General features: G+C 48.4%; 1 protein-coding gene across 6 annotated transcripts in view; it reads left to right on the top strand.

Moving 5' to 3' along the window:
• Nucleotides 1–415: 415 nt before the first annotated feature.
• The window catches only part of CACHD1 (cache domain containing 1), a 99,582-nt gene continuing 72,913 nt past the window's right edge, over nucleotides 416–27,084 (top strand). For 5 of the 6 annotated variants that reach the window (XM_072041808.1, XM_072041809.1, XM_072041810.1 and 2 more), the window contains exon 1: nucleotides 416–929. In XM_072041808.1, coding sequence (XP_071897909.1) covers nucleotides 684–929 — 246 coding nt within the window. In that variant the 5' untranslated portion in view covers nucleotides 416–683. The remainder of the gene's footprint in view (nucleotides 930–27,084) is intronic. The other variant, XM_072041812.1, reaches the window with a different exon arrangement.

Consider the following 27,084-nt stretch of genomic DNA (forward strand, 5'->3'; position numbering starts at 1 on the left):
GAGGAATCGTTAACTTGTGGAATTTCTGCTGCAGGACACACCGGGCTTGGAGGAAAAGTTATCAGCGTGTAGCGGGGCCGCTGCGGGGCGGGTGGGTTTAAGAACAGCGCAGACCCTCGAGGTTTTCAGTCAGGGCTGTTCACGGCGCTAAGCCCGGAGGGTGCCGCACGCCCGGCGCTTCAGCCTCAAGGGCTGGGGTGTGCCCAGGGGGATCAGCGCTGGTTTAAACCACCCGAAAATGACCAAAAATCCACCAAGGGAGCTCGCCAACTCCCCAGGTCGCGGCCCCTCAGCGCGCTCCCCGCGGCCTCCTCAGGCGGCGCGGGCGGGCGGGAGGGAGGCGGCGGCCGCTGAGGGGAGGAGCGGGGAGGGGAGAAGGGGCCCGGCCCGGCCCGGCCCGGCCCCGCGCTGCCCCCGGCCGCCTCCTTCTCCCCGCCGCCACTCGGCTGCCGGCCCCGCCGCTGCCGCTCCTCCCCTGCTCGGCGGTTTGCGGCTCTCCGCCGCCGCTCTCCCCTCAGCGGCGGGGCCGTGGCGAGCAGGGCTCCCCGCGGCCGGCTGGGCAGCGCCGCCGCCGCCGCCGTCCCCTTCTTCCTTCCCTTTCCCCTTTCCCTTTTTTTCCCCCGTCCCTTTCCCCCTGCATGGCGGCCGCCCCGCGGCCCTAGGCAGCCCCCCGGCGCGGCAGCATGGCGCGGGGCGGAGGGCGGCGGGAGGAGGCCGCCTCCTTCACCACCTCCTCCACCTCCTCCTTCACCACCACCGCCTCAGCCTCAGCCGCCCGGGGCCGGGGGCCGCTGGGCCTCGTGTGCCTGGCGCTGCTGTGCGGGCTGGGAGCCGCCGAGGCGGAGTTCGCCATCCTGGAGGAAGCGCAAGTGGTGGCGGCGCAGATGAGGAAACTGGCCGCCGAGGAGCTGGGGGTCGTCACCATGCAGGTACGGACCCCCCTTTCCCCCCTGCCCCGCTTCCTTCTCTTCCCTTTTTTTCCCCCCTTTCTCCTGCTTCTTTTTCCCCTTTCTTTGCAAACTTTCCTTCCCGAGGGGCTGCTTCGCTTCGCCGCCCGTCTCCTTGCCCCAAAAAGAAAGAGGGAAAAGGGCCGAGCCCCCCCACCCCCCACACCACCCCCGGGACCCCCACGGCCCCCGGGCAGCCCCGGCCACTTGAGGGGGGAGCAAACGCGGTTGGAAAAAGCTCCCGAGCTGAAAGGGAGGCGCTTTGATGCGGCCAGCGGGGGTCTGTACCCAAATGGCCTTTTATCTGCTCCCAGCCGGCCCCATCCCGGCACCTCCCGAGCATCTCGGTGTGGGGCCGCGTTGTGGCCAGGGAAGCGCTGAGGAAACGCGGCTCTGGGCTGGGAAGGGGTTGGGTTGAGGTGGTTTTGTGTAATGAGCGGGGTTATGGACGTACCCAGCTGAGGAGAGGCGCTTTGGTGGCCCCCCAAGGCTGTGTTTCTCCTCCAGAGACAGGAGCGTCCTCCCGCAGTGGTGGAGCGCTGCTTGGGGCACCACATCTGGCTTGGCATCTTTAAAAAATAAATCAACGATTTAAAATGACTCAATGGGATCATCTTCAACGCGTATTGGCTTTGAAAAAGCAACTTGCACACAGTATATGTGAGCACGTTGCACACTGTACCTTACAGGGGTGAGGGAGAGCCCCGTCTCCCCACGAGTCGCTTGTCCTGGCTTGGGAACCAGCCGGCTGCCGGTGCACAGGGGTGCAAATAACACCAAAATGCCTTATTTACTATTAGTTGGCTATTTAAGGCCCCGAAGTAACGTAATGCGGTGAAACCGGTAGTTAAACTCTGAAAACCCTTTTCATACCGAGCTCTATTTTTATATGCTTAATATTTTGGCTGCCTCGACTCCCATCAAGCTAATGTGCAGCCTGTCCTTTGCTCCCGCCCGTAACATTATTACAGCTGTTTGAGATTAAAAACCGGTGGAAACGAACCTCCCCCGATTTTTAGAAGCTTCTCTGCTGACCTCCTGCAGTAGAACAAAAAATGTTATGACATGTGTCAGTGCAGCCCGTGGTTCGTGCTTGATTTGAGGGTAGAATTTGCCTAAGCCTGCCCAGACGGGGCCGGGTGTAGCTGGTGCGGAGTTCCCCTCTTCTCTGCTCGTGTGGGGCTGTGGAAACCATCGGAGCACAAGCGGGTGCTCGCCGTGGTGTGGCTCTGCCCAGGGGTAAGGGAGGCTGGTGGGATTTCGGGAGAAGGGAGAGGGCTTTTGTGCTTTAATTGGATCTAAACCTCCGGGTGTTGCCCTGGTTTTGGAGGCAGGTCCAAAAGGGGACAGCGGGTGGTTGGTGCTTGTGGCTGTGCAGGACAAAGGGAGCGAGCGGGCAGAGGTGGGAGACATCGATAATTATGGGATGAAATTGGGGGAGATGTTTTGGGGAGGTAGGAGGCAGGTGAGAAGGAGGGTTAATATCCAACCACTTGGCAGCTGTGGTTTTATTCAATTCCATAGACTGCAGAGGGGGAAGCGGCAGGACTGAAGGCTGCTCTTGCACCCTGCTGTCACGCTTTGGTCCTTCTCGGTTGTAGCTCCTGCTCTGCGCGTCCCGGTGCTAGGCAGGAGGATGTTACCAGCCGCTGGAACGGGACCTGCGTGTGGGAGAGGGCTGTGGAGGAAGGGTAGGACTGAGGCGGGGAGGAAACGTCCAGTGGGTGGCGGAGCAGGTGGAAGTGCTTACTTCAAGAGAGGGAAGGTGAGAGGGTGGTTGGGGTGTGTCTGAGCTCAGGGAAGAGTCTGGGAAAAGAGAAAACTGTAAAAGGAGCCTCCGTAAGCGAGGACGAGGTGGAGCCTACAGAGCAAGCGTTAGAGGAGCAAGTGGAAGAGGTAAGAGGAGATCCCCCAAATTTCTGAGCCTTACTCGCCTGGGAAGAAGGGCAGGGTGTAATGAGTATGGAAGCTGGGAGATGGAGAATGCGTTGGATTTCTGCTGGAGCAGTCAGGCAGCGCTATAAACAAGATCCGTCCCGTCTGCGCAGTGCCTACTTCCTGTCCTGCCTTCTCCTCTACCAGAATTTCACGTAATTAGTGCAGCAGTAAGACGAGCTCGGTGTTTTTAACCTAATCGCATTACTTTGCCCTGTTGGGAGGAACCAGATGCGCGTACATCGGCGTCGTGATACCGGCTGAAGCCGCGGGAAGAGCGAGGATGAGGGATTTCTGGTGCCAGCATCGCCCTGACAATTGTTTTTGGCACTCGCAGCCCAGCTATTTATAGACGCGTGCTGAGTGTCTGCCTGGTGCTTCTAAGCAATGCTTTTTCTCGTACCTGCGAGTGCTCTGGTTGCACGTATGAATTTATTCCTCGCTGGGGCTGCGTGGAGCAGCTGAGGGTGCAGAACCGCGGTGTGGCACCGCGGTGTTCGCCGGCTGGGAGCCCTCGCGTGCTGCTGAGCACGAGATATGTGGGCTGCTGCCTCTGCTGGGCGTTACAGCTCTTGGTGCTGCTCCTGGGAGAGAGATGTGGGACGGGATGTCCATCAGTAGCCTGGCTTCTTGCTGGCACCGTTTTATTGCCGTTCCCGCTCTGTAGGACAGCTCTGTGAGAGCCGCGCTCAGTGTCGGTGCCGTGCTTAAACGCTGTGTGGATCGTAGCATGGGTTGGTGTATGTGCAAATGTGTGCCCGTCTTTCTGCACGGGGAGATCTCGTTAAGCTTCCCCCAAAACTTCATCAACACTGCTTCCAGTTTAACCAGGAGAAGCCCCACCACAGCCTTCATTCCTTGCTGTGCGGTGACAAAGGCAGGAGGAGCAGCCTCTGCTTGGCGTGCGGGTGGAAGGATGCGATGTAGCCGTGCAGAAGACTCAGCGTTATTGGTCCTAACTGCCCGTACTGAAGTAATCCAGCGCCTGGGAAATGAAATCCAAAGGAAGATGTCTTTGTGCCAAGATGCCTTTCTGGTGCATGTCCCCCAGCTGCAGCGGGGCTGGAGCAGGGAAAGGCGCCGCTGTGCGGGGTGTGGGCTCTGCTGGCTCACCTGCGGGTGGGTTCCTGTTGGGGTGAAAGAAATGCGAAGAAACGGGGCTGTGCACCAGCGGCAGGATGCAGGTACGGTACCTAAATTACATAGAACCAGCATCATCTTTTTTGTTAGCGAGAGTGCGTGGGGACGGTGGCCCTATAGTTATCACGAACAGATCTCAGTTTGGCACCAGACTTCAGTGGTAATTACAATTTTTAGCACCTCTTTATGCTAAAATTGCAGCAAAAATGGGGGCTGTGTCGTGACCTCGTGTACCAGTGGTGTTTCCCTTGGCTCCGTCACCTGGCCAAGCTTAGCCCAGGCTTTGAAATTACAGAGTAGGTCGCTGGTTGAGACAACCGAAATTTTTCGGCCAGGAGGTGAAGGCAGGAAAAGAGTAAGTGGGAACTTGTGCGAGCATTTTGTTTGGTTTTGGCAGGATTTAACCCTCTGAGCTGTGCGGGGCGCACGAGGTGAGAACTATTGAACCGCGCTTTCTTGGTAGCGTTGGGCAAGGGAGCATCTCCGCCTACAAAATGGGGATATAATGCTTTCGGTGAGAGTTGAAAGGATTAAGCAATGCTTTGAAGATGAAAAGCACTGTTAAGTGCTTTTATAACTTTCAAGATACACGCTGATGTTTCTAGCCAGATAGTAACAAAAGTTATAGGCCCAGAGGGCCTTGAATATTTCTGAAGACAGCTCTGCCATCTGAATCCTTTACGCTCACTCCGTGAAGGAAGCAGGGCCCTTTCTCGTCATCTGTTGGTTGGAAGAAATAAATGGGTTTTGACTGTGAAGACAGCAGTTTGCTGCCCGTTTTTTTCCGTGCTCCCTAACTGTGGTGGGTTTCGTTTTTGGTTTTTTATTAATACTTGCTCAGATGATGCAGCGACATGTAAAAATAACGAACAGCATAGTACGTGCTTCTGCAGGCTGACTGGCAAATGTATTCTGTTCGCTTTGCTAATGCCTCGTCCAGCCGTATGTCCTTCCAGACACCCAGACTGAACGCAGACCAGAGCAGTGCAGCAACGCAGAGATGGCCTGGGGTTCCTGTGGGGACACCTTCATTCTGAAAAATCCACCTTCTTTGAAGATTTCTGGGTGATGGCAGAGTCACAGTCACAAGAACCATCTGCTTATTGAATCTCTTGGAAAAAGAACACTGACAGTACAAATATATATATTTTTTCTAGTGGGATGCTCTTCTGGTTACTAACAGTGGATTTACAGCTTGGCAGAGAGAAATCCCATTTCAAGCTGCTCTGCAGACCAATTGAAATACCAGACCTGTGGTTCTCCACCCCTGAAATAAGGGTTTCATACACCTCCCCCCTAATTTCTATAACCGTTTGCAAATAAACCGGTGGGTGACTGGGAGGTTCTTGTGCAGCAAGTGGCGTAAAACACTGCAAGTCCTCATGCATTGGACCCGAAACCTGGGCATCTGTGGACAATTTAGAGCCCTCGACCAAACGACAGCACAGAAAACTGCTTCCATTTTTTTTCCTTTTATTTTCAGGTTGATTCCAGCTTGTGAAATTGAAATACAAAAGGAAAAAAAAAATAAGGAAGGCTGATAAATGTTTGAGTAGATCCTTTCTGCAATTTGGCAGCAGTGCGCTGCAATAATTACAGAGTAGGAATCAGTGGAGTAAAATCTCATCTGGTTTACATGATTATGTCTTGGTTTGAATCCAGCTACGCCAGCCTTTTGCGAGGCTCTGCGAAAGCCCAAGACTGCGGCAGTTTTTCATCCTGTTCCACTCGGATTCTTTTTTTTTTTTTTTTTCCAGCATGAAACATTTCAAAAAGCTACAGCGAGGTCCTGGTGGAAGCGCAGGGAGGACGGTGGCGCGTAGGAGACCGCATCTGAATTTTTAATTAGGCTTTGAGTTGTTTCTTCAAAGCGGCGAGGCATCGTTAGCGCTGTACGCCCGGGTGCATTAGCGAAGACTGACATTTTGCTTCAAACAGGGAGAAGGCAGCTGTCCTGTGCAGATAAAAGTTGCCGGATGCGGCACGGCAAGGTGGGGCGGCAGATAATGAGCTGTCCCCCTGCACCGAGGACCCCGCCGGCCGTGGGGGGACGGAGGAGTCGCTAGCAGGAAGGCATCCGAGGGAGCCACAAAGCAAGGGGGAATCTCTCAGCTGTGGCAGGGCTGATAACACGTAGGTTAAGAAGGCAGAAAGGTAAATACAGTGTGTGGTAGCCAAATTTTCTTCCCAGGTTCATTGAGCAGAGGAGGAGTGGTTGGTGCCTGGTGGTCCTGATGTAGCAGAAGCTGTGATAGCGCCGGTGGCTTGCCCAGGTGCTTGTGAGAAGAGCTTTAATGCTTACTGTTAAGTAAAATTGAATGTTTTCCACTTTATTTCAGATGGAAAGGCAGGATACGCTTGAGAATAGGAGGAGATATAAAGTACTGAAGGATTTTATTTTATCAGTTGTTTTTTTATGTTCATGGATGAAAGGATTTATAAATTATTCGCAGAGTCTTTTATTTAACAGTTCCTGTTTTCTGTTTATCAGTTATTGATGAAGAAATTAGAGGGAAAAAAAGCCTGGAACCTTATCAGTTGTGCATGCTGATGTGGAGGAGTGCCTGGTTGTAAGGAAGCATCCCACATTTCCCCATTTCCCTTGCCAGGGAAAGTGAGTTTTGTGGCCAGAACTCAGGGCTGTGATGCCGGGAAGCTCATGTGTGATGCTGACTGCTCACGGCAACCTGATGTGTGTCAGGGTGCGTGGGAAGCCCGGCTGGGGACTTCTGTAAGGGCTCGATAACGTCCCAGGAACAATTTATTTCCATGTGGTTGAATAGCAAAATAGTCACTCTGGGTTTTTCCTTTTTTTTTCTGAACGCGTGTAATAAGTGTCCTGGTTTCAGTTAGGACAGAGTTAATTTTAAAATTTAATTATAAAAATCTAAGTAACGCATTTCATATATCAGTTTTGGTTGTGTATGTCCAAAATTCTGGCAGTTTTACCTAACAGCTGTGCTACCTCTTCTCTTATCGTGGGCTTCACACTGAATAAAGCAGAGAACTGAAGCACAGAGCATCACAGAGCGCTCTGCAGTCACTGCTTTCCTGGACCTTCTTGCAGTTGCATAATGTGCGGTGTTAATGAAGTCTGAAGGGATATCCTTGTGCTTACTTCCCCATGGAAAACAGAATTTAGTGCTGATATTTATCCAGTATCTGTCGTTAAGCCGCGTGCCTTTTGCAGTATGGGATCGAGCACGTGCTAAATCATTGCTGGGACCCTGCACCGCGTGTGTCCTCCTCCGGTCTGGGTCTCTGTGAGGTACCGTGCTGATTTTGCAGAGAATCGGGGCTGAATTGTGAAATAATGCCGGTGACAAATCAATACCGGTGGTTTCCGGTGCCACGGGAGGGTTTTCCCGGAGTCACTTTTATCAGCTGCGGGCGAGGTCTCTCGAGAGTCTCCCGAGTGATTTTGCAAAAGTCTCTTTGCACAATTCCAATCGTTAGTAAAAACAAACCATTACGTCTCCTTTTACCAGCTTCTCAGCCAGAAGCAGCTGATAAAACCAACTTCTCGCTGGTGTCGTTTCCCTTTAAACACAGCCTTGCTCGGTTTTGACTCTGCGCTAGGAGGCTGCAGCCGTTCTTCTAGCAGAGAAGGGAAACCATAGCACACTGAGAAAAGCTGCGATTTCACTTCCAGCAGTATTGTAGGGCTGTCTAGCGAGTGCTCTTTGTCCATTTTTGGCCCTCTTTTTGCACGTACTCCTGCGATGCGAGAGGAATTTCTGGCTGTGCTTGCGATTGTCACAGGTGGGAATAAGGCCAGGGAAAAAGCCTTTAAAACAGACACATCTGGAAGTTCCTGTGAAAGCTTCTAGAAGCTGGAACTCCTTAAGCAGAGTTTCTGGTGCACGTGCTCTGGTGGGGTTGCAGGAGGATTCCTGCGCTGCTTTTGTGGATGCCAGACCAAGAAAATCCCCTGGAAGCTGTGTTCCCAGAGGCCTCCCTTGGCAGCTCAGTGGGTTTCCTACAAAGCTCGCTTCGCGGCCACAAGGAGGATGAATGGAAGAGGCAACGTTACGCTCCTTACCCTGATGATTGGTGGTTTTTTTACACACCGATCAAGGCTGCAATTTGGTTATGTATTGTTGCTTGGGGGTGTGTGTGAAGAAGCACTTAATCTATTTCCTATTTTGTTGTTAATGAGCGTTTATTTGGATTAAAACCGGAGCTGGGGAAACTACGTGCCACCTGCTTCAGTCTGAACTTTTCCAGTTTTGGTTGGTACAGCCTTAGTAGCATGTACAGTGTGAGCTAAATAATTATTATTATTATTTTGGAAGTTGTTTTTAAGTCTGTTGCATCTGCAGGTGAGCCGAGTGGCACAAGAGCGGGGTGGTAGCACCACGACCCTTTGGGGTGGTGCCTTCGTGACCTCCCTGTCTCCAGTTCAGCTCCTGGTTCTCTGACTTTCTGCCAAGGAACTACGAGAAATATTTCCTCCTGGGCCATGCTCCCACCTCAGAAGCAATATCGAACGCAGCAGGGGGAGGTGTTTGTGGTGTTGGGGCGGAGGGGAGAAGGTGCAGATTGCCCAAAATAATTGTGGTGGGAGCCTGCTTGCCTGGAGCGAGCTAGGGCTGGAGGCAGCTCGGTGTCCGCTGTGATGCTGCAAACCTTCCCGGGGCTTTGGGAGATTTGTGTGCATGGGGGTGGCTGCTTTGTACGCACAGGACTTGCCCAGTTCTTGCCCAGGCCCTGCTGTGCCAGCCCTGCTCTGTCCCTCCCTTGCTGCTTGGACTTTATCCCATCTCCTTTGTGGTGGCTCTTCAGGTGCTGTGATTACGGGAAGCTGCTGAGGAAAAGGCAGGTGAAGTTCTGCATTGTGCTGAAAAGCTTTGGTAGCAACGTGCCTCTTAACGATGTTCTTCTGCATTTAGAGGCTCCTGAGCTCCGCGTTGCCTTTTAGTTGTCGGAAAACAAAGGAACCTGAATTATGTTGGGCCAGGTCTTACAGCAGGCTGCCCTACTGTGTGTGAGCAGCAGTCGGTACCAAAATGGCTTGGGAAGTCATATGGGATGTGTGACTTCGGTTTTGGAGACCTAAATACCATTTGGGCAAAAAGGCAGGCTCTCTCCTCATTATGAAACGTGTGAGACAGGAGAAAATCCCCTCCAGTGGAGCAGAAATTACAGCTGAGGTCATTGTACATGGTGGGGGCTCACCCAGTGCGAGCTCTGCAGGCTGAGCTGCTGGCACAGGCAGCCCGTTGGCCAAACCAGGGCTTTACGAGCAGGATTTTTGTGTTGCATGACAGGAAGGTGAAGGATAAAATAAAAAATACTCAATTTAAGAATAATACATTAACATTTTTATCAATGAAAGGACATTTAATTTAAATATGCTGCAACCGTGGTCCAGGCATTTCGGCTTCCTTGGATGTATTTTTGCCCAGAGAATTTGATGCAACGTGGATTTTTGTAGTTGCCCTTCACTTCTCTCCCTGGTGGCTTGCCTGGCGTGACGTGGGATTTATTCCCTCACTCTGGTTTGATGGAGTTTGGCTACAGAAAGCGATGTACGGGGAGAGCTGCTCTGCCTGGGGCTGGCAGGAGGACGGGGATGAGCGCTGGGGCTGGCAGGCTTGGCACGGCCCCCAGCTGTGGGCAGGCACCTGGCTTTAAACCACAAATCTCAAAGTCTTTGCTCTGTTCGATTAAAATTAGGAAGTGTTATTCCTGGATGCGCGCTCTGGTGGTTTGCTTGTAGGAGGCCGTGATTTAAAAAAAAAAAAGTCATATTTGGGAAAAAGTTACTAAATACATTGCAGAGGAGGGAAATGGTGATCCTCAAGCTTTTTGAGCTCTAGATGAGCTTCGCCAATGTCAGGTTTGCAAGTGCCTAGTGCCATTTGGAAGCCTTACTGCTTAGGTGTGGGATTTGGGACGAGGTGAAGGCTGTTTTTCGTGTTAATTTCTTAGTTTTGGTTGAAATGGAGCTATCACTGCAAATTTTAATCTCTGGCTCTATCCAGCAACATCCTTCCCCTTTGATTTTGTCACAAAGCTCCATTCAGTTTTTAACAATTCAGATACAGACCTGCTGATAACACTGCATTGCCATTAAAACTTGTGGGTGCCGGGCCAAAACGAAGGAAGAAACCTCAATATAACCCTAATAGCAGATAGCTACCCTAATAGAAATGACTGGTCATTTGTTTCTGTTCGGTGAGGAATCAGACCTAATGAATTTTAAAACTGTCCTTCATCATGTCACCTAAGTATAATTTTGCATCCCCCTTCATATTTATGCATTTATTCAGTAAGTTGTTAGCTGTGAGTCTGGAAATACATCAAAAACCGACATTCAGGACACGAGAAAAAGCAGCATTTGAAAGTCTGAGGTTGCAGTGACCGAGAATAGAATATCAGCCTCCCAAAATAAATGAAAGCCAACATCCGTAGCCACAGATCTCGGGGTTTGAAGAGGAGGATTTCTCCTGAAGGAGCAGAGGTGCCCTGAGAAGGGAAGGGAAGGCTCCAAGTCGGAGGCTGCTCGACCCGTCTGGAAGTACAGGGGGCGATTTGGGCTCCCAAGAAGTGATGCTCTTGTTCTAGGGCCCTAAGTCTGATTGCCTGTGTGCCCAAAAACATATTTAAAGTATTGAAATCTTACCCTAGTAAGTCTGTGGGCTGTGTGGCTGCGGATGCTGCAGAGGCTGTTGTGTGAAGCTGGAGTAAAGCCATACCCACGCTGGTGAGGGTTGTCAGCTTGTGGCCTCGCTTTGATGCAGAAAGGAAAAAAGGTGGGTTCTGTTTTCCCTGTTTGGTTGAAATAAATAACTTGGTTTTTCCCGGGTCTGGCAGGAATTTTTATCTACCTGACTGAGTCATTCAAACTCTTGGGAGATCCCAGTGGGTAAAGGAAAGGGAGAAAAACGTAGGAAGGGATGCGACGGAGAAGGCAGATAAGATGCCTGTTGCCTGCTTTGGTTTGGGTGAGAGCAGGAACAAAGGGCAGCTCACCAGCTGATCCTCGAGCCACCAAGGACAAGCAGGATCCACATCAGTCTTTTTTTTGAAGCTCCCCATTGTCAGCCTACCGAAGCAGAGATGATTGTGCCTTCCCCACAACCTGTCTTGGGACGACAAGAAGTGACCAGAGCAGGGCAGGACACCCCAGTGTCCTCTTTTCCCCTGTGCCCAATGGAACAGGTCAGTGAAAAGTTGGCAAAAACACTTCAAGAAGGGAGGGCAGGAACTGTGCAGTGACTCGTTGCGGACCTGCAGCACCCCAGCTTTTGGGGTGCCTTCAGTCTGAGCAGTGGTGACGTGCAGAGGGGTTTTGCACGACACCCCAAAGGCCCCGAGGCAGGGGGTCCTGATATCCGAGCATCGCATTTGGTGCAGGTACACTGCTAGGGCTTGACTCCTCCACTCCATTTCCTAGCTGAACAGTGCCAAATTTAGTGGGATCATGGCTGGAGGTGCCCGCGTGTCACCAAGTAATGAAATAAAAGCATGAAAACTTGCAGAGTGCGGCTTGGGTGCGAGACCTGTTTGAGTATTACTGCAGAGGAGTTACGAGGCATTCCCAGCGACTCGTTTTAAACCCCAGTTTTCTGGTAATAGACTTAAAAATCTTATTGTGCAGTTGAGTTAGTGACTGAGTCTTCACTTTATAATCTCTTTCTAAAAATGTATGCACATTAACAGGACGTATTTAATAGACACACTGCCTAGATGAAAGGGCGCTTTGTGGAAGGAGGCTTTTGTGCATTTCTGGATCTCTCAGCAATTCCTGCGGAGCTTCCCAAGTCTGGCTGACACAGAATGGCAGAGGAAAAGACCTTCTCACTTTCAGCTTGAATGGAGAATAATGGGGAGCCAGAGGGGAGGGGGAGGAACCCCGGCTCCGCAATGCAGAGGTGATTGCTATTGGCACTCATGAGCTGAGCATTTAACACTTTTAGTTCTTCCTACCCCCAGCTGGGGCTTTGCATTTGCAATGAGCTCGCTGCTCTCCTGGCAGTAAAAGTGGGTCTGAGTCAACAATAGCAGCTTCCCAGCCCGGGGAAATTGAGACAACTTTTCTCAGCCCAGGTAGCCCTCCTCTCCCCCCCTCTTTTTTTTCCTGATTAGGTCCAAGGATTAGGTTTGTCTGTAGTGGCTGTTTTACCAGCATAGCATTTTATTTATTTCTTTTTAATTGGGATCTGATGTTATCTTTCATCTTCTATTTAATCCATCAGCTGGATTTCGGTATTTTTTTCTATCTGTGGTGTACCACAGATTCCTGGCAAGGGAAAGGTTTTCCTTCGCAAAAAATAAGGTTGCAAGCACACAGATGCCTTCAGTTTGACCTGGCAAACGTCTTCATGAGAGCGAGAATCTAGCAGGCATAAAATCAAGTTCCCACTGAAAGCTAGCAAAAAGACCCAAACTTCAATAAAATAAATAAAATGATGAACTGAAGCTCTCCGATAAACACATTTCCTTTTGCAGTTGCTGGTAATTTCTGTGCTCTGTGGGCTACAGAGAGAGCTTCACCTTAATCCCATTGCAAGAACGACGCGTTTCCAGGAAATGCATTCCAGTTGGAGAACATCTCATAGAAGATGCAGAGATTTTTTATATTTTTTTTTCCTTTTTGAACAAAGGCCATGCCCTTTTAATTAAGGTGGTGATGCCCCACAGATGTGATTGAAGTTCTTTGGAGTAGGGTTTCTACTATGGTCAGGTGGCTGTCATCTCTTCATGCTTTCATCCACGAACTCAAGCAGCTTTCAACACATCAGCATTGGTCTAACTTCATTTATTTTTTCCCTTTCCTTTTTTTTTTTTTTTTTTAAGTCAGCCCTGCCTAAAGCAGTCCCGCAGTGGTGCTAAAGCCTCGTTGGACTAACCCAGTCTTTGTGTCCTCTCATCTGTCAGTGCATCTGTGTTCGCTTCTAGAGGCTGTCATAAGGTTTTAATGAGTTTTCATCTATGACTGCAGGTATTGCTTCAAGGAATCCCAAGTAATGGCTGAGGATGAGCAGAATTAGGTCAGTGGCTGGCTTGAGTTGAGTGTCTGGAGGTTACCCTGAAGCATAAAGGAGTTGTGACACGGCTGAGAAAAAAAGCTGAGGACTGGGCTGCACCCAGGTAGATTAAACTAGTAAAGAGGAACATACACGGCCAAAGTGAGCATGAAGCCAGAGGTGGAAGTGGCAGTGGGCAAGACAAAGTTTTCTTCAATATCTTCTTGCCAAAGAAGAGCTCTTGCTGCAGCAATAGTGAGCTCCCAAATCCTTGATTTTAATCCATCTTCCCAGAGGAGGGTCCCTCTCTGTCTCTGTTAGATTCCATTTAACTGTGCATTTGAAAACGACGTGACATGGATAAATGTGCAACCTTCAGCATTTGTTTCTCTCTCCCTCTTTCATCAGAACAAAATAAAATCTGGCGCAGGACTGAAGTCCCTAAGCCATTGAGGTGTTTTATTTTTTTTTCTTTTATTACCTTTATTTACCACCCAAGTTAGAAGATCCGTGGTTCACGAACTCTCCCATGTGTTTCAGTTTTGAGTGCTGGCCTTTGTAAGACAGAATGAATGTGGACTTTTTGAGAGCACATTGTTGTAGCGGGTTAATTGAAAAATGAAATGAGGAGTTAATTTCTTTAGGGTTCCGAAACCGGAGATGGCCAGCACTGATCGCTGTTCCCCAGCACTGTGGGTGTTGTTAGTCTGGCAGTTTTCTACCACACAGAGGTCTGGCTCCAAATTTCTCCTGATTTGTAGTTCCTTAAAGCCATGCTGTTATTAAAAGGAGATTAATTGAACCGAGATTAATCTCACAGATGAGCTGTGTGGTGTTAGATGACAGGCAAGTTTTGCATTCAGAGAGTGTGGAAATTAAGTCACTTCTGGTTAATATTGCAGGAAGGTTGGCTGCAGCGCCGAGCCGGGATGCCCAAGTGATCTCCAGTAGTCAGCTTGCTTCTAGCACCGTGCATGCAGGCTCCTGAGAGAGGTTGGTGTGGCTGGCACTCGGTGGGTGCAGGCAAACAAACAAAAAGACGTGCTGCAGCGCTGCAGGTCGTGCTTCGCCCTGTGCTCCCTGTCTGTGTGGGTTCTCACCGCACATGTGGTGGTAGCTGGTACCTGCAGCTCTGCTGTCATTGTGAAATTCAGCAAGCTCCGAGCTGCGTTTGCAAAAGCAAGAGGTAATGGAGATTGTTAGTTTGTGGAAGGAGGTAGATGGAATAGACAAAGCGCGTGAAACTGAAGGGCTGTGGTAACAAACCCCTGCACAATTTGCACAATTATCTGAGCCTTTCCGTCCTCCTTGCGTAGCAGAATGCTTAGGGAAGCACAGGGCGTGCTGCTGGTGTGCTGCGAGCTATGAAAGGCACACGGGCTCTGTGCTGAAGAGTTTTTCTGTAAAAATTTCATTAATTCATTGCATATTCAGCACAGCAAAAAGCAGCTCACACCGGTATGACTTCAGTGCAGGCGTTGTGTCCTGATTTTCATTTACTTCAGTTTCTTTAAGGGATGGTTACTCGAAGGCTGCATTGAAAAGCAGGTCTCTGGTTTGTCAGGTGAGTATTGCTGATGGAGAACCATTTTTTTTTATATCTCCTTCGTGCTTTGCAAAATGATGTGAGCGGTGTTCAGTATTTGGCACGACAGAAAACCCCACTATTATCGTTGTTATTTTATTTTTGGGACTAAATGCTGCAACAGGAAATGACCCCAGCCCCAGTTTCCATGGCTCCCTGTCACTTGAATCCAGTCTTCAAGAAGATGAAAGGCCAAGGCAGCCTTTTGATAGTGGGCAGCTAATTGGGTGGCTGATAGAGACGGGGTTTTATGTGGGGGGAAAAAAGGAGAAAAGAAGTAGAGCAGCTGTGTTTCAGGATATGTGGATAATCCCTGATAAAACTCCCCAAGGACAAGGAAGTATAGTAGTGCCGTAACGAAAGGAAAATTAAAAATTACTGGAAGTATAAATGTGGCTTTGGGAGTCGGGGGAAGCTTAAATTTGAAATAAAATCCTACTGAGCCAAAGGTGCTGCTAAAGGATGGGTTTGTGATGGGAGAATCAGAGAATCTCTTGCTCCTTGCAAAACGTGCTGGTGGTTTTTGGTTTTGTCTGGGCAAATCCCAAGAAAATGGGGTTCGGGTGCTCTCTCCCTGCTAGGGTTTCTCTCCCTGTTTCCTTTGCTGGTCGGGGTTAATGCAGCTGCAGTCGCCGTGGTGGGCAGCAACCTTCCGACACGTGGCAAAGGTTGTTGGTTGGTTTAAATAGGGTGAAATACTTGGCAGAAGGGCTTTGTAGATAAATTGTTTGAATTCGGGTAGTAAAGCGATTAATTGTTAGATATTTAGACAGTTCTTAATTAAATTTGTTTTACTTAAGGCCATTGACAACATGATGAGAGTGCAGGTTCTTGGTGTAAGTGGATGGAAAATGAGAGTGCAGGTCCTGCAGTCCCGTCTCTTGTTCATTTTTCCCTCTTTCCTCCCACTCAGTTTGAGAACGCTGTTGGGTAACTTAGGTCTCATCCAAAAGTGGGTGGTTTAAGTCAATAAACCTACAAGCCTCTCACTAAGTGGTGTCCAGCATCTGCTCTTGATTTGAGGGACAAATCCTGAAGGAATCCTAAGAGGCAGGGCATGCTGGCTTTCGTCTTCTTCGGGAGGTGTTTCTCTGCCCAGATGGAGAAGCTAATTGCCTGATCCAGTCCTTTCCTGGCTGCTCTGCCTGGGTTACCCTTATTTTCCCATAAAGTTCTGAATACAGGGAAGGTAAAATTGTTGTAGGAACGTTTTTGTGCCATCTTGGTTGGCATACTTCAGACTAGAGGCAAATAGTCTGCTTTTTTATCTCATGTGTATCCAAGGAAGCCTTTTTTGAATACAGGAGATTAGGATCTCACCAGCCAAAGCCATCCAATCCAACCAGTTGCTGGTCTTTCACAGAGACTTCAATGGTTTGTGAGCCCAAACATCTGCTGCACCACAGGTAAATAAATGGCAGCAGTGATGGGTCTGGAGGAATTTGGCAGGGCTCTGCCTGGTTGAGGTAAGACCTTTTTGCTTCACCATTACGTGCTGGTAGCTTCTGAAATCATAAGGAAGCAGGTTGCCATCTGAAACAGCTGGTTTAGCATAAATAATAAAGAAAAGCCTTAAAACCAGCCTGACTGCTGCTGCTGGGCAGCTCCTCTGCCTTCCCCGGTGAGGATTTTATTAGGCAACAGCTGTGGGCGCGCTGCCGAAGCATGTGCCGGTTTTTCTCTTCAGACTAAGCCTTGGGGACTGCTCGTTAGCTCCCTTGCCTGTCTGTGAGACGGGAGGATGTCGAATGACTGCAGGAGGAGCGTGCTGCCATCCCACACGGCGGGACTGCAGGTGGGTTTAGGCGATGCACAGCCATGAAACCGCCACGCTGGGCAGCGTCAGGGTTTTCTGGGGTAATATCCTGGTGGGTTTCCAAACTCCCTCTGCTCGCAGAGCCTCTAAGGTTGTGTCTTGTGAGCTTTTTGGTGAGTAGTTTGAGAGGATGTTGAGAAGGGAGATGGCTGTGCCCCAACTCCTGCAATTGGGAAGTCCTTCCTAAGGCACGGGTTGTGCTGCTGCTCCCATGGTGTCATTTGCAGTGTTTGTAGCTGAAACTGCTGTGCACTGGGAAATTACAAAATCCAGTCTTCTGCCTGAGTCATGGCATGCACGCTGTGAGAGGCTGAAATAAAATTAAATGGATCCAATGTAGGTGGGCAGAGGGCGGCGTGTTTGCGTGCAGCTCTGACAGTCCCACGGCTCCTGCCTCGCAGTGGCTCATCCCTCTCCCCCATCCCATTCTTGTAACAAGCCTGTTCCACTTGCAATTAAATGAAAAACGACCTGCAAACTAAAAATGCCAGCAGTGTGTTCCAGGAGCAGCGATTTTATTATAATTTTGAAATTTAGTGTTAAGAAAAACGAGTATTTCTTAAGTGGAGCCCAGTTAAAATGCATTTATTCTCCTGTGCTTTTTCTTGAAAGCATTTGTCAGGCAGGGAATAAGGAACCTTTTCTTTGCACCTTTTTCACACATTTATCTGTGGGACAGGAAGAACAGCATTTATTGACCTGTTTGTCTTGCTATTCAGGAGGCTGTAAAGCAAATTGGAGGCTGAGCAAAGTGCGGTTTAGCTACGGGGAAGGTAAAAGAAGAGATGGGAACCCAGGTCTCGTTTTCACTGGTACTGCTTTACAACGTTGCAGAGGTGCAGGTGCCTCCAGGGGCTTGCAAATGGGCTTTGTTTGCATTGTAAATATCTTGTAGGCTTCCAGGAAAGTGCAAAGCAATGAGGAAACGAGCTTTGGACTTCAGAGCTGCCTGATTGACTTTGTTTCATCAGCTGCACCGCTTCCACACACTGATAACTGCTGTTTCTAGCAGACTTCTTTCTTGCAGCAGGCTGTGTGCCAGCTTTTGAACCTCTGACAGGCTGGGGGACCGGTGCCCTGCTGCAGCAGCTCGAAGGGAGGACGTTTCATCCAGCACCTTGCTGCTCACGCCTGCGTTCAGGTCAGCAATACCCGTGCGATTGGTAAATGCCAGTCTGAAAGAATCCGTCCTTCGGAGGCTTGTTCCCATGCACGGCGACCAAACAGACCGCACGTTGCTTTGGGCTGTCTGTGCTCACACTGCTTCAATCCGAGGGCTGCTTGTTAGCGTGTAGCACGGCAGGAGACGTCTACAAGGACCCCTGAGGCTTTCAGCAGCACGTTTAGTTAGGCTGGTGGTGGACACGCCGTAGGTACGTATGTTGGAAAACACCCTCGGCGTTGAACAGCTTCTGTGCATCTCAGGGCACCCTGCTTATAACACCGTGGACATACAGAGATCTTAACGAGAAATTTTGGCACGGTTTGGGTCAGGTAGAGGCATTCAGAACTTGCAAAATGCTTCTGCCTGAGCTGTGATCAGGGAAAATAGATGGCGAGTGGGTTTGTGACAAAGATCTGCAGAGCACCGGGGAAATAATTTAAAGGATCCTGTGAAAGGTTTTAAAGGCAGAACTTTGTTCTGGTACATCAGAAGGAAATGGCACTTGATGAAGGCTTATCATCACAGGTTTCAACACTGAGTTCAGACTTCACAGCGAGAAAAAAGACTTCTTAATCCTGCTTGAAGTGCGAGCCCTGTCCATCACAGCACATCAGCGGTGCTTCCTCCAGGCCTCTTGCTGGGTGGATCTGTCTGGGTTCGTGGTACGGGCAGATGAGGAGGGCAGGGCAGCTGATGCTGAGGACCCGATTCCCATGTGTGTGAGCCGTGACCTAGCTCTAGCCCGATCCCGTGGACTGAGCATGCAGTAGGTTAATGTTGGGAGTGCTTCTTGCAGCTTGCTTTCATCCAGGAAGAGTGCAGGGAGTGGGAAGGTGGACCTCGGAGATATTTTTATGCCCAAAACTTGTGTGAAGGTTTTCAGAATTGTTTTAGAAACGCAGTCCTTAGCCTTGGTGGCATTTTGATGGGCTGTAGTGCTCTAGGATCAGCAAGTAAAGCTCCCCGACCGCTGCGGAGCTGGCCAACGAAACCAAACCGGACACCATCTGGAGACTGCTCCCTGCTTCGTCCTCAGCACTGCCGGCTTAATGAAATAAATACATTGGAAGTCCTTGTGAGTGTTACATTTTGTCATGCAGACGCATTCTAGACTTTGAAAAGGATTGCAAGGGGTTTGCTCTGATTTTCCTGCTTCAAAGAAAGCCCCTGTGTCCTCACTGCTGTGGCTGAAAAGAGGAGCAGCTCGCAGCAAGGAGGCAGCTTCTCACCTCGCTGCTCTGTAATAGCTCGGGGTTCTCAATAGGAGGAAATTGGATGCAAGTAAATGAAAAAACACTGAATTAACACAAGTAACTAGTGATTGCCCTGTTGATCGAGTAGGAAACCTTTGTAAATTGTTTTTAGCTGCGGTGATTTTTGTTCCTCCGCTGATGTGCTCAGATCTTTCTGGGCCATACGCTGCCTGCTTGGTTAGCGTCCCGCTTCCTAATGGTTCGATGTGAAGGTCACCACCTCCTAATTCTGAACACGTGGAATTAAACGCATGCTGCGATGCATTTTCTGTCCGGATAGTTGATGTTTTTATTAGATAATGCTCCTGGTGGAAATTTGACTTTGTGAGGGGAGAACCGGAGCGTGGAAGCAGCTGGCGGTGCGGCCAGCGGAGGCGTGTGGCTCTGACAGATGCTGGCAGATGTTGGGGAGCCCCAGATGTCACCGAGGAGTGCTGAAGGCACGAGTGTGAATCGACGGAGTTGGCTTCATACTCAGTGATACTGTTACGATTGCCACATCATAATTTTAATCCGAAAAACCAAGTGTGAAAGGCCGTGAATCTGCTGCGGGAAGATGCAGGCGCTCTGTTACTGCCACTTCTTATTCATCTGCTTTGAAGTCCCAGGGTGAATTAGGAAAAATGTGTTGTTGAAACACTGCTTTAATGTTTTGTCAGGCACTGCAGAGAAAGGACCTTACCTTGCACGGAAAGGTGATTTTTCAGAGCTTTCAGAAGATTTTTTTCTTATAAAAAATTTCAATATTAAATGATTTATTTTTTGGAATCCTTAGTTCTGTCCCTGGAATACCTGCCATTACTTCATGGTACTGTGTTGTGTTACCCCTAAATTAGGAGATGAATCACGTCTTTTTGAATATTTTGAGTTTTTATATTCCCTGATACCTTTGCTCTTGCAACCTCAGCCTTGTGTTTGTATCTTTGCTTTATTTAAGACTGAAAAGGCATAGGAGAATTAAAGTCAGACATGGAGGTGAGACAGAAGCCTGGGTTGCAGTGGTGTTGGAGCAAGTTAGGGACATGTGGAGCTGACAGGTGTAACAAAAACGTGGTGAAAACACTTGTTTGAGCTGCGTCATGGAAGGCTTTTGGAAATTAAAATAGAGATTGCATGTTGAAACAGGGAGGTGAAGTTAAATTGTGAGTATGAGCCATTTATAAATTCCTTAAAGTTAAAATCTGTTCATTAATTTATTGAGATAATAAATCAGTGTCAACGCAATGAAAAATTTCCTGTCTGATAAGTTATATTTTCTTTTACTTCTGGCTGTCAGATACAGATCCCAGGGCAGTAGTAACCATGTTTGACATCGGGAATATTCCTTCTCGGAGAAGCATTAATCTGCTTCAGTTGTGTTTGCATTCAAAGTGCCGTTAATGCCTTTATTTCTCCTTGGTGTCTGAACTCGCTAATCCCGGTACAAAAGTGGATTACAGAGTCATTGCTGTGCATTCAGACATATGCGCAATATGTAGATAATTGCACGGAAAAGGAAAAGAAAAGGAATTTATTGAGGTTGCTGAGCTGGAGGCTGTCTCTGTGCTACCTTAAACGCATAATTCAATTGCAGGTTTGCCAGAGCACCTCGCTCAAGGAGATGCAAGGGAAGCTCTGGCCTTTCCTCGTGCTCTCAGAGCCTCCTGCAGACCCCAGTTATCTCTGTAATGGAAAACGTCCGGCGGTGACAAATAACCAGGTGGGCAGCTGCTGCTTCAGCGTGGCTCTGAACGCCACAACCGACCGGGCTCCCACCGTAGCAGGATGTCGATCCCTGTTAACACAGCTCCTCCAGGATCCCTAAAGACTGGTATTACCACCTCGTGCTGTCAAAGTTTGGGAATTACAGGGCTTACTAAAACACTGTTCTGTCTAACACAAGCGAAGGCTTTTCATTGATTACTCGTATTTCTGAATTTGGGGAAAATTCTCTCTTACCAAATGAAAGCTTGGAGGATTTACTGAAACGAGAAAGCTATTTTGAGCAAGAAGCTGATGGCAAACACTTCAATTTAAAATATTTTCCAGTCCGAGGGGTTTTCATGTGCATCCTCGAGAAATTAAATATGAATGAATGTTAGGAAACCTTGAACACTCTGAACCACTGAGATTTTATAATTCCAAGAGCAAATGTCTGCCTAGGGATTCTTGATTATTCTTAATGAAGATGACACTGTGTGTGTGATCAGCATGAGGGCTGCTTAAGTAAGAGTGTTCATGTAAGTGGTTTCTTCTGAAGGAAATCACAGCAGAGATTTATTCGGAGCAAATGAGCAGCCTTCTCTCCAGAGGTTCAAAAATACTTTATTTAGACAAAGTTAAACATGAATTGAGACTTACAAAAAAGGTCGCGTAATTCTCTTCTCTTTTGAAACAGAAATTGTTTTAATTGTGTTCATTTGACAGGAGCAGTGGAGCTCACTTTATGGGTTGTGTTTTGCAGAAAAGCAGCTTGTAATAATATTTACAGAAGGAATGAAAATAGTAATTGCCTTTGTCGTTGTTTTAATTTTAACAGTGTGTGTATGCATGAGTCCTTTTTGATCTTTCTAATAGGTACAACCCAGCTGGCAATGACATCGGGGTATAAAAGGAATTAATAGTACCGTAATGCATTTCCAAGGTTGTGTTGGTTTGTTTTCTTTCGAAATTTGGTTCCTTCCAGTTTTAACTTCCTTTTTGCTGTGGAAATCTGCTCCCAAGTTGTTTGCTCCATTCCTCCTGCCCTCACGGTGTTGGGTGAGGTTGGCCATAAACTGCGAGGCTGCATGGATGTGCAAGATCTCAGGACTGTGCTCGTAGGTTTGTAGCGATTACCTTGCATGGTTGCTATGTGTTTTTTGGGGTTGCAAGACTTAAACTTGGTGTCAGTCAAATCTAGTGATGGAAGGGGATGCAGGAGCTGCCAGCACAGTGCCTTCTGCAGCCTCTTGTAACTGATGTGCTGGTGCTTGTGCTGGTCCACCTTGGGCTGACTGCATCTTGTGTTCTCGCTCCTTTTCTTAGCATTTTCACAAAGAAGTCGAGGTTTCAAAGTAAATTGGAGTATTCTTTTCAAAGGGCTGAAGGAGAACAGACACTGGAGATTGTCCTCCCTTTAAGTTAGAGGAGGAATTCAGCAACGTCCATCTGTAAACTCTGGTATAAACTAGAAGAATTAGTCTTTATCTTCTAAATATTTATGTCTCTTTCAGCAAGTAGAAAGGAATCATGCTGAAATATATTTGATTTACCGTTAATACCTAAATAATTTCTGCTCAGTGTAGTCAATTTGCACTGCAAGAATGTGCCCGCATGGCACTGAGGATCTGAAATGTTGAAATAGTCACAAGAAGCCACTCCACTGACCACCCGAAAAGGGGCATGGCTGGAAACGGGCAAACCCTGCGCTGCCATCGGAGGTCTTCAGAGAGGTGAAACACTTGTGGAGATTTGGGGCAGGAGGGAATTCCTACAGATTTCAACTGCTGATTTGGAGCATCCATTTTCAAACACAGGAATAATTCAGGGGCTTTCCATCTCAGTGTTGCTAATCAGCAGCTCATCAGAAGAGTGCATACACTGATTTTTAAATTGACATTCAGCATAATATTGAGTGTTTGAAAGATGAGTGTATTTGTAATAATCTCAGCAAAAATACCTTGATTTTAGAGTAACAGAGTGATTATTCTCAGTTATGAAGTACTCCAGATAGCGTCACTCAAAGTGGCACAGTTGTTTTCATGGTGTGTATTTAGTATTTTTTGTTTAAAGTTATAAATACTGGTTTGACAATATCCACAATTAGAACAGTGGATTGGAGAATCTGGCTTGTTTTCAGACTTTTTTTCCATAAGCTTTGGTGCTATGTGGTATTCTTTTCTTGAAGCATGATTCTTAAGTTAAAGTTGCTGTTGTGGTAAGACACGAGGTATTGTGCCTCTGCAGTGAGGAGACCCAGTGCAGAGGTGCAAAAGGGGATGCCAAAGAGCCACCTCTCCTGGATTAAGCAGACTTTCTTTGTAAGAACCAAATAATGGCACAGGAAAGCAAAATGTGAGCCAGCTCCTTCCGTCGGTGCCAAGCTCTCCTAGGGCTGCGGGGCGCGGGTCAGGCAGCGCCGTCGGCGAGAGGCTTCCCCCCGAGTGCCGCCTCCCCTCCCGGCCTCTGCCGTCCCACCCCTGGCCTGCAGCCCGCTGGGTTTATAAGACAATGAGGGTCCAAGATAAAGGGCTGCGCTGTGCAAAGCAGCAGCTAGTTTTTGCTCCCAGAGGCTGGGCTGTGGCAATTCTCCTGGGCTGCCTCGCCGTGGGTTTTGGCCGCAGCGAGGCCGTGCTACAAAAGACTCTGAGGCAAGTCCTGCTCTTCTGTGGCACTTTCCCTCATTAAATCTTGAGCTTTCTCTCCTGTTTCTGGGTTGGAAGCTGCTCTGCTCTTGATTAACACTGGAGTTTTTGTTGTGTTTCTTTTTTTTTCAACTCCCCCCCCCTTTCATGTAAATGATGTCTTGCTTTTTTACTTGCTTTTTTCTTTTTTAATTAGAAGAATAAATGCTTGCATTCATGCACAAATTGCTTTGAAGTGCCGTAGGAATTCAATTCATGAGCCTCTCCTTGGTCTCAATTTTTAATTTCTCTGGGAGCAGATAACATCTAATGGCTCGGCTCTCTCCCGAAGACTGCATTTTGTTTGCTGCGGCTTTGCTGCCTCCTCCTGTGCCCTGAGATGAGCTAAACACAAGCAGGACCACTGAACCAGCCGGCCTCCGCTGAGCTCCTGCCAGGTTTTGTTAACATCGGGGTGGCTCCTGCAGGGCTGCAGCTCCCACAGAGTGAGGGAAAAGCAGTCCTGGGACCACAGGGTCTCTAGGTCTGTACAATGGTGTTGATAACGTCTGATGGTCTTCTGGCTCGTGGAACATAATGGAGAGAGATTGTCAGATCAGTGAGCTGTCAGTGAGCTTGTTCCCTGAGCTCGTTCCACTCCTGGTTGGAAAATGAGAAGAGAAATGGGATCTTCGCAGTGCTGCTTGATGAGTAATTCTATTTTCCGTAGCACTTAAGGAAACAACATTTCACTTTACTTAACGCTCAGAGAGGACCAGGGGATTTCAAGTGCCAAAGCCGGAGAGAAAATTAAACCAACTTGTTTCTGCTTTTGTAAAAATCTGGTGATTGATCAGCATTTTGGTGTGGGACTGGCGCCGTGTCCTTGGAGAATTGTTTTAATTTGTGCCCCTTGTCTCTTGTCTCGTCTGTGGGTGCCAAAGAGGAGAGCCTGCTTCCCTCCTTTGGGGATTTGCCCACATGGGTAAGGTCCCCCTGGAGTCCCAGCCCTCCCAGCCTCACCTCACGTGAAAAATGCTCCTGCCCCATAATCATCTCACTCTGGTCTTAGCAGGGTTATCGCAGAAGGTAATGGTAGAATGAAAGGTCTCCAAATCTTCCTACGAGAGCAGGCAGCCACATGGAAGCCAGGAGAGGAGTCAAACTGCAGCAGCTGGAGGTGACAGACCTCACGGGCATCAGCTTTGTGTTTCCAGGGTGCTTCTTGAGGCTTGTCCTGCTCACCGGGGTCTGATGGCCGGGGCTGCTGTGCCCACGGACACAGCCAGGAGTCAGGGAGCACCAGGATGGGGCTGGCCTCGGAGCTGGGGTCAGCTGGAAGCATCTCAGTTACCTGAAAACAACTCTACTAACAGGTTAGAGAGAGCAATTGAGATAATGAAGATAATGCAAAGTGCTTAGCTCCTGGAATTAATGTTTTATCTGCTTTTAAAAGCATTTGGGAAATGAAAGAGTGTAAGGCTACAGGAGGACGAGGAATTCCTCTTGCTCCCTGCCTCTCAAAGAAGGAAATGGGTGGATTATAGCAAAGCAGAACAGCACAAATGAGATACGGAAATAGGTGATTTTATAACTTCTGCTCATGAATTAACATTGTAATCGGAGGGTGCTCTTGTGCTACAAGTATGGACACCGACTCGGACAGGAAAGCGCCTGTGTACGGACAGTCTGCTTCAGGTTGTTACTGATAAATGGTTCTTCTCTTGGAAAAAATGTAGTGTCTTGCTTGGAGACAGCTGAGACCTGGCTACAGAGCGTGTTTAAAGTTTTAAACCCCATCTCGTTGTGAATGCAGGCAGTGTTGGAGGGTTCCTGTTCGGAAGTGCTGCAGCAGCGGTTGCAGGGGCAGGCAGCTATCGGGGCGGCTGCGCTGAACGCTGATGGCTCTTGCTGAGAGATCCTGAAAAATGATGCTCTCGGACGCTGAAAGAAAACAGCCTGTAATTGCGTTAGCATCAGCCCATCCATTTTACGCACAGAAGTTCAGTGGAATGATTTATACATTCCTGGGTTTAAGCTGGTCGGTTTGGGACTTTTTTTTCCTGGTTTGAGTAGATTTTTGCATTGCTCTAGCCTCAGTGTTTCTGTGCCGCAGCGTTTGTCCAAGCAAAGCCAGCTTCTGCCTCAGTCGTGTTAAACACATCAGGAAAAAAAAAATCACATGCTCTCAGTTTCCCATCCCACCCTCCCTCTTTTTTTTTTTTTTTCTTTTGTCTTTGCTATAAAATTACACACTGGAGCATTACATAAATAAATCCATGTTCTGCATGCTTGCTGTACCCTGAATTCACCACGCATTGGACAGGCACTGTAAGGATACTAAAATGGTGTTAAACTCCTCTGGCTATAGGATTGCATCTAGTTACCTGTATCGGTCTGCTGCTTAAATGTTGCATCACTTTCAGTCAGTCATTCCTGACATGAACTTCAAACCAAACCAGGAAATGAACCCAGGGTTCTCCCCACTGAATGAAGTTTCGGTTTAATTTTGTTCCCAGCAAGTGCTCACCTTTGTTCCCCGAAGGGCAGGTGGCACGGGGTGAGGGAGAGCTCTGCAATGGGGCTGCTGCTGGCTGGGTCAGGAGGAAAGAATGACAAACAGGGGCTGGATTTTAAAATCCTGATATAGGAGCCTCGGGGTAACTCAGCATTATTTGGGCAATGAGCACAACATCCAGCCAAATACTGCCTAAAGAAGAATAAAGAGCACCAAGGCGACTTTTCTGTCCACTTAGGATTGAAAACAGGCAGTGAGTTGGAAAACGCTGATTAATCAGAAGGTCTGGAGTTCTGTAGGAGTATCATCGTTTGATATTTTTACCTTAAAAGTAGTTATTGGAGATGTGTTGCAGAGCTGCACCGTGTCCTGGTGCCCAGAAGCAGGCTGGTGTCGTGTCGGTGTCGGGTTGTCTCACCCTGCACAGGAGGGCACCCGGAGAGGGACGGAGAGCTCTGCCTGAGCACTCTGCCTCTGCCAGCCTCGTCCTTGCGAACAGATCAATAAAAACGTCTTCTGGCCGTCCTCCTAGGAAGATAAAAGGTAGCAGCCCTCCTCGTTGTCAGTGCTTAAATCCCTTCCCGAGAAGGCTGCGAGGCAGTGTCCTGTTCAGGGACAGAGAATTGCAGAGGTGCAGTTTTTACAGCTCTTTTCCAGCTCTCAGGCTGCAAAACTTGCAACTTGGATTCAACACTTTGCTGCGTTTGTGTTGCTCTGATAATTTCAACTCCATTTGGGTTATAGACAGTTAATCTGTTTTAAATACACTGGAAACATGAAGAAATCCATACAAATATTGTAAGTTTCACATCCTGAAGTCTAGAAGGAGGGAGAAGTGTAGGGAGAAAAAAAAAAAAGTCCAATTTCATTGGGAAGCCCATCTGCTTTATATTTTAAGGTTGGGTAGCATAACTTTCCTTTTTCTGAAATACTGCCATTGACATTGTCATGAGTATAACTTTAGTCAAGTTACATTGGCTAAATGAATAATCTTTTTAACATGTGGAACTAATTTTCCTAGGGTATTTTCCCCTCTCACTCTCTTTTTTCCCCCCTTCTTCTCTATTCCCTTGAAAAAGAAGAGGGAAAAATCTGCTGGTGCCTGATTGCATTTTTGGCAGATGCTCAGTTTTCCATAGTTTTCCCCCATTGTAAATGCCAGAAGTTTTCCAGGGAACCACGTTTACAAGAGCTGTGCTAACCTCTGCCTCTTTCCAAGCAGTGCCCGACCTACTCAGCACCCCCCGTTCTGAACGCAGCTCTCGAAATGCTCCGAAAGGCTTTTATCTGCCACGGGCTAACGGTGCTAGGTGAATTGTAAACGCTGGCTCTGTGACACTTGCTCCCCTCAGGATTAAGATCCATCTGCAAATGCACACACGCTCGCGTTTGGAGTACCAGCAGGGTCTGTGCTCCGTTTGCTTACGGGAAAGCTGTGCTAGATAG

This window comes from Anas platyrhynchos, chromosome 8 (assembly GCF_047663525.1).
Source record: "Anas platyrhynchos isolate ZD024472 breed Pekin duck chromosome 8, IASCAAS_PekinDuck_T2T, whole genome shotgun sequence".
NCBI lineage: Eukaryota > Metazoa > Chordata > Aves > Anseriformes > Anatidae > Anas > Anas platyrhynchos.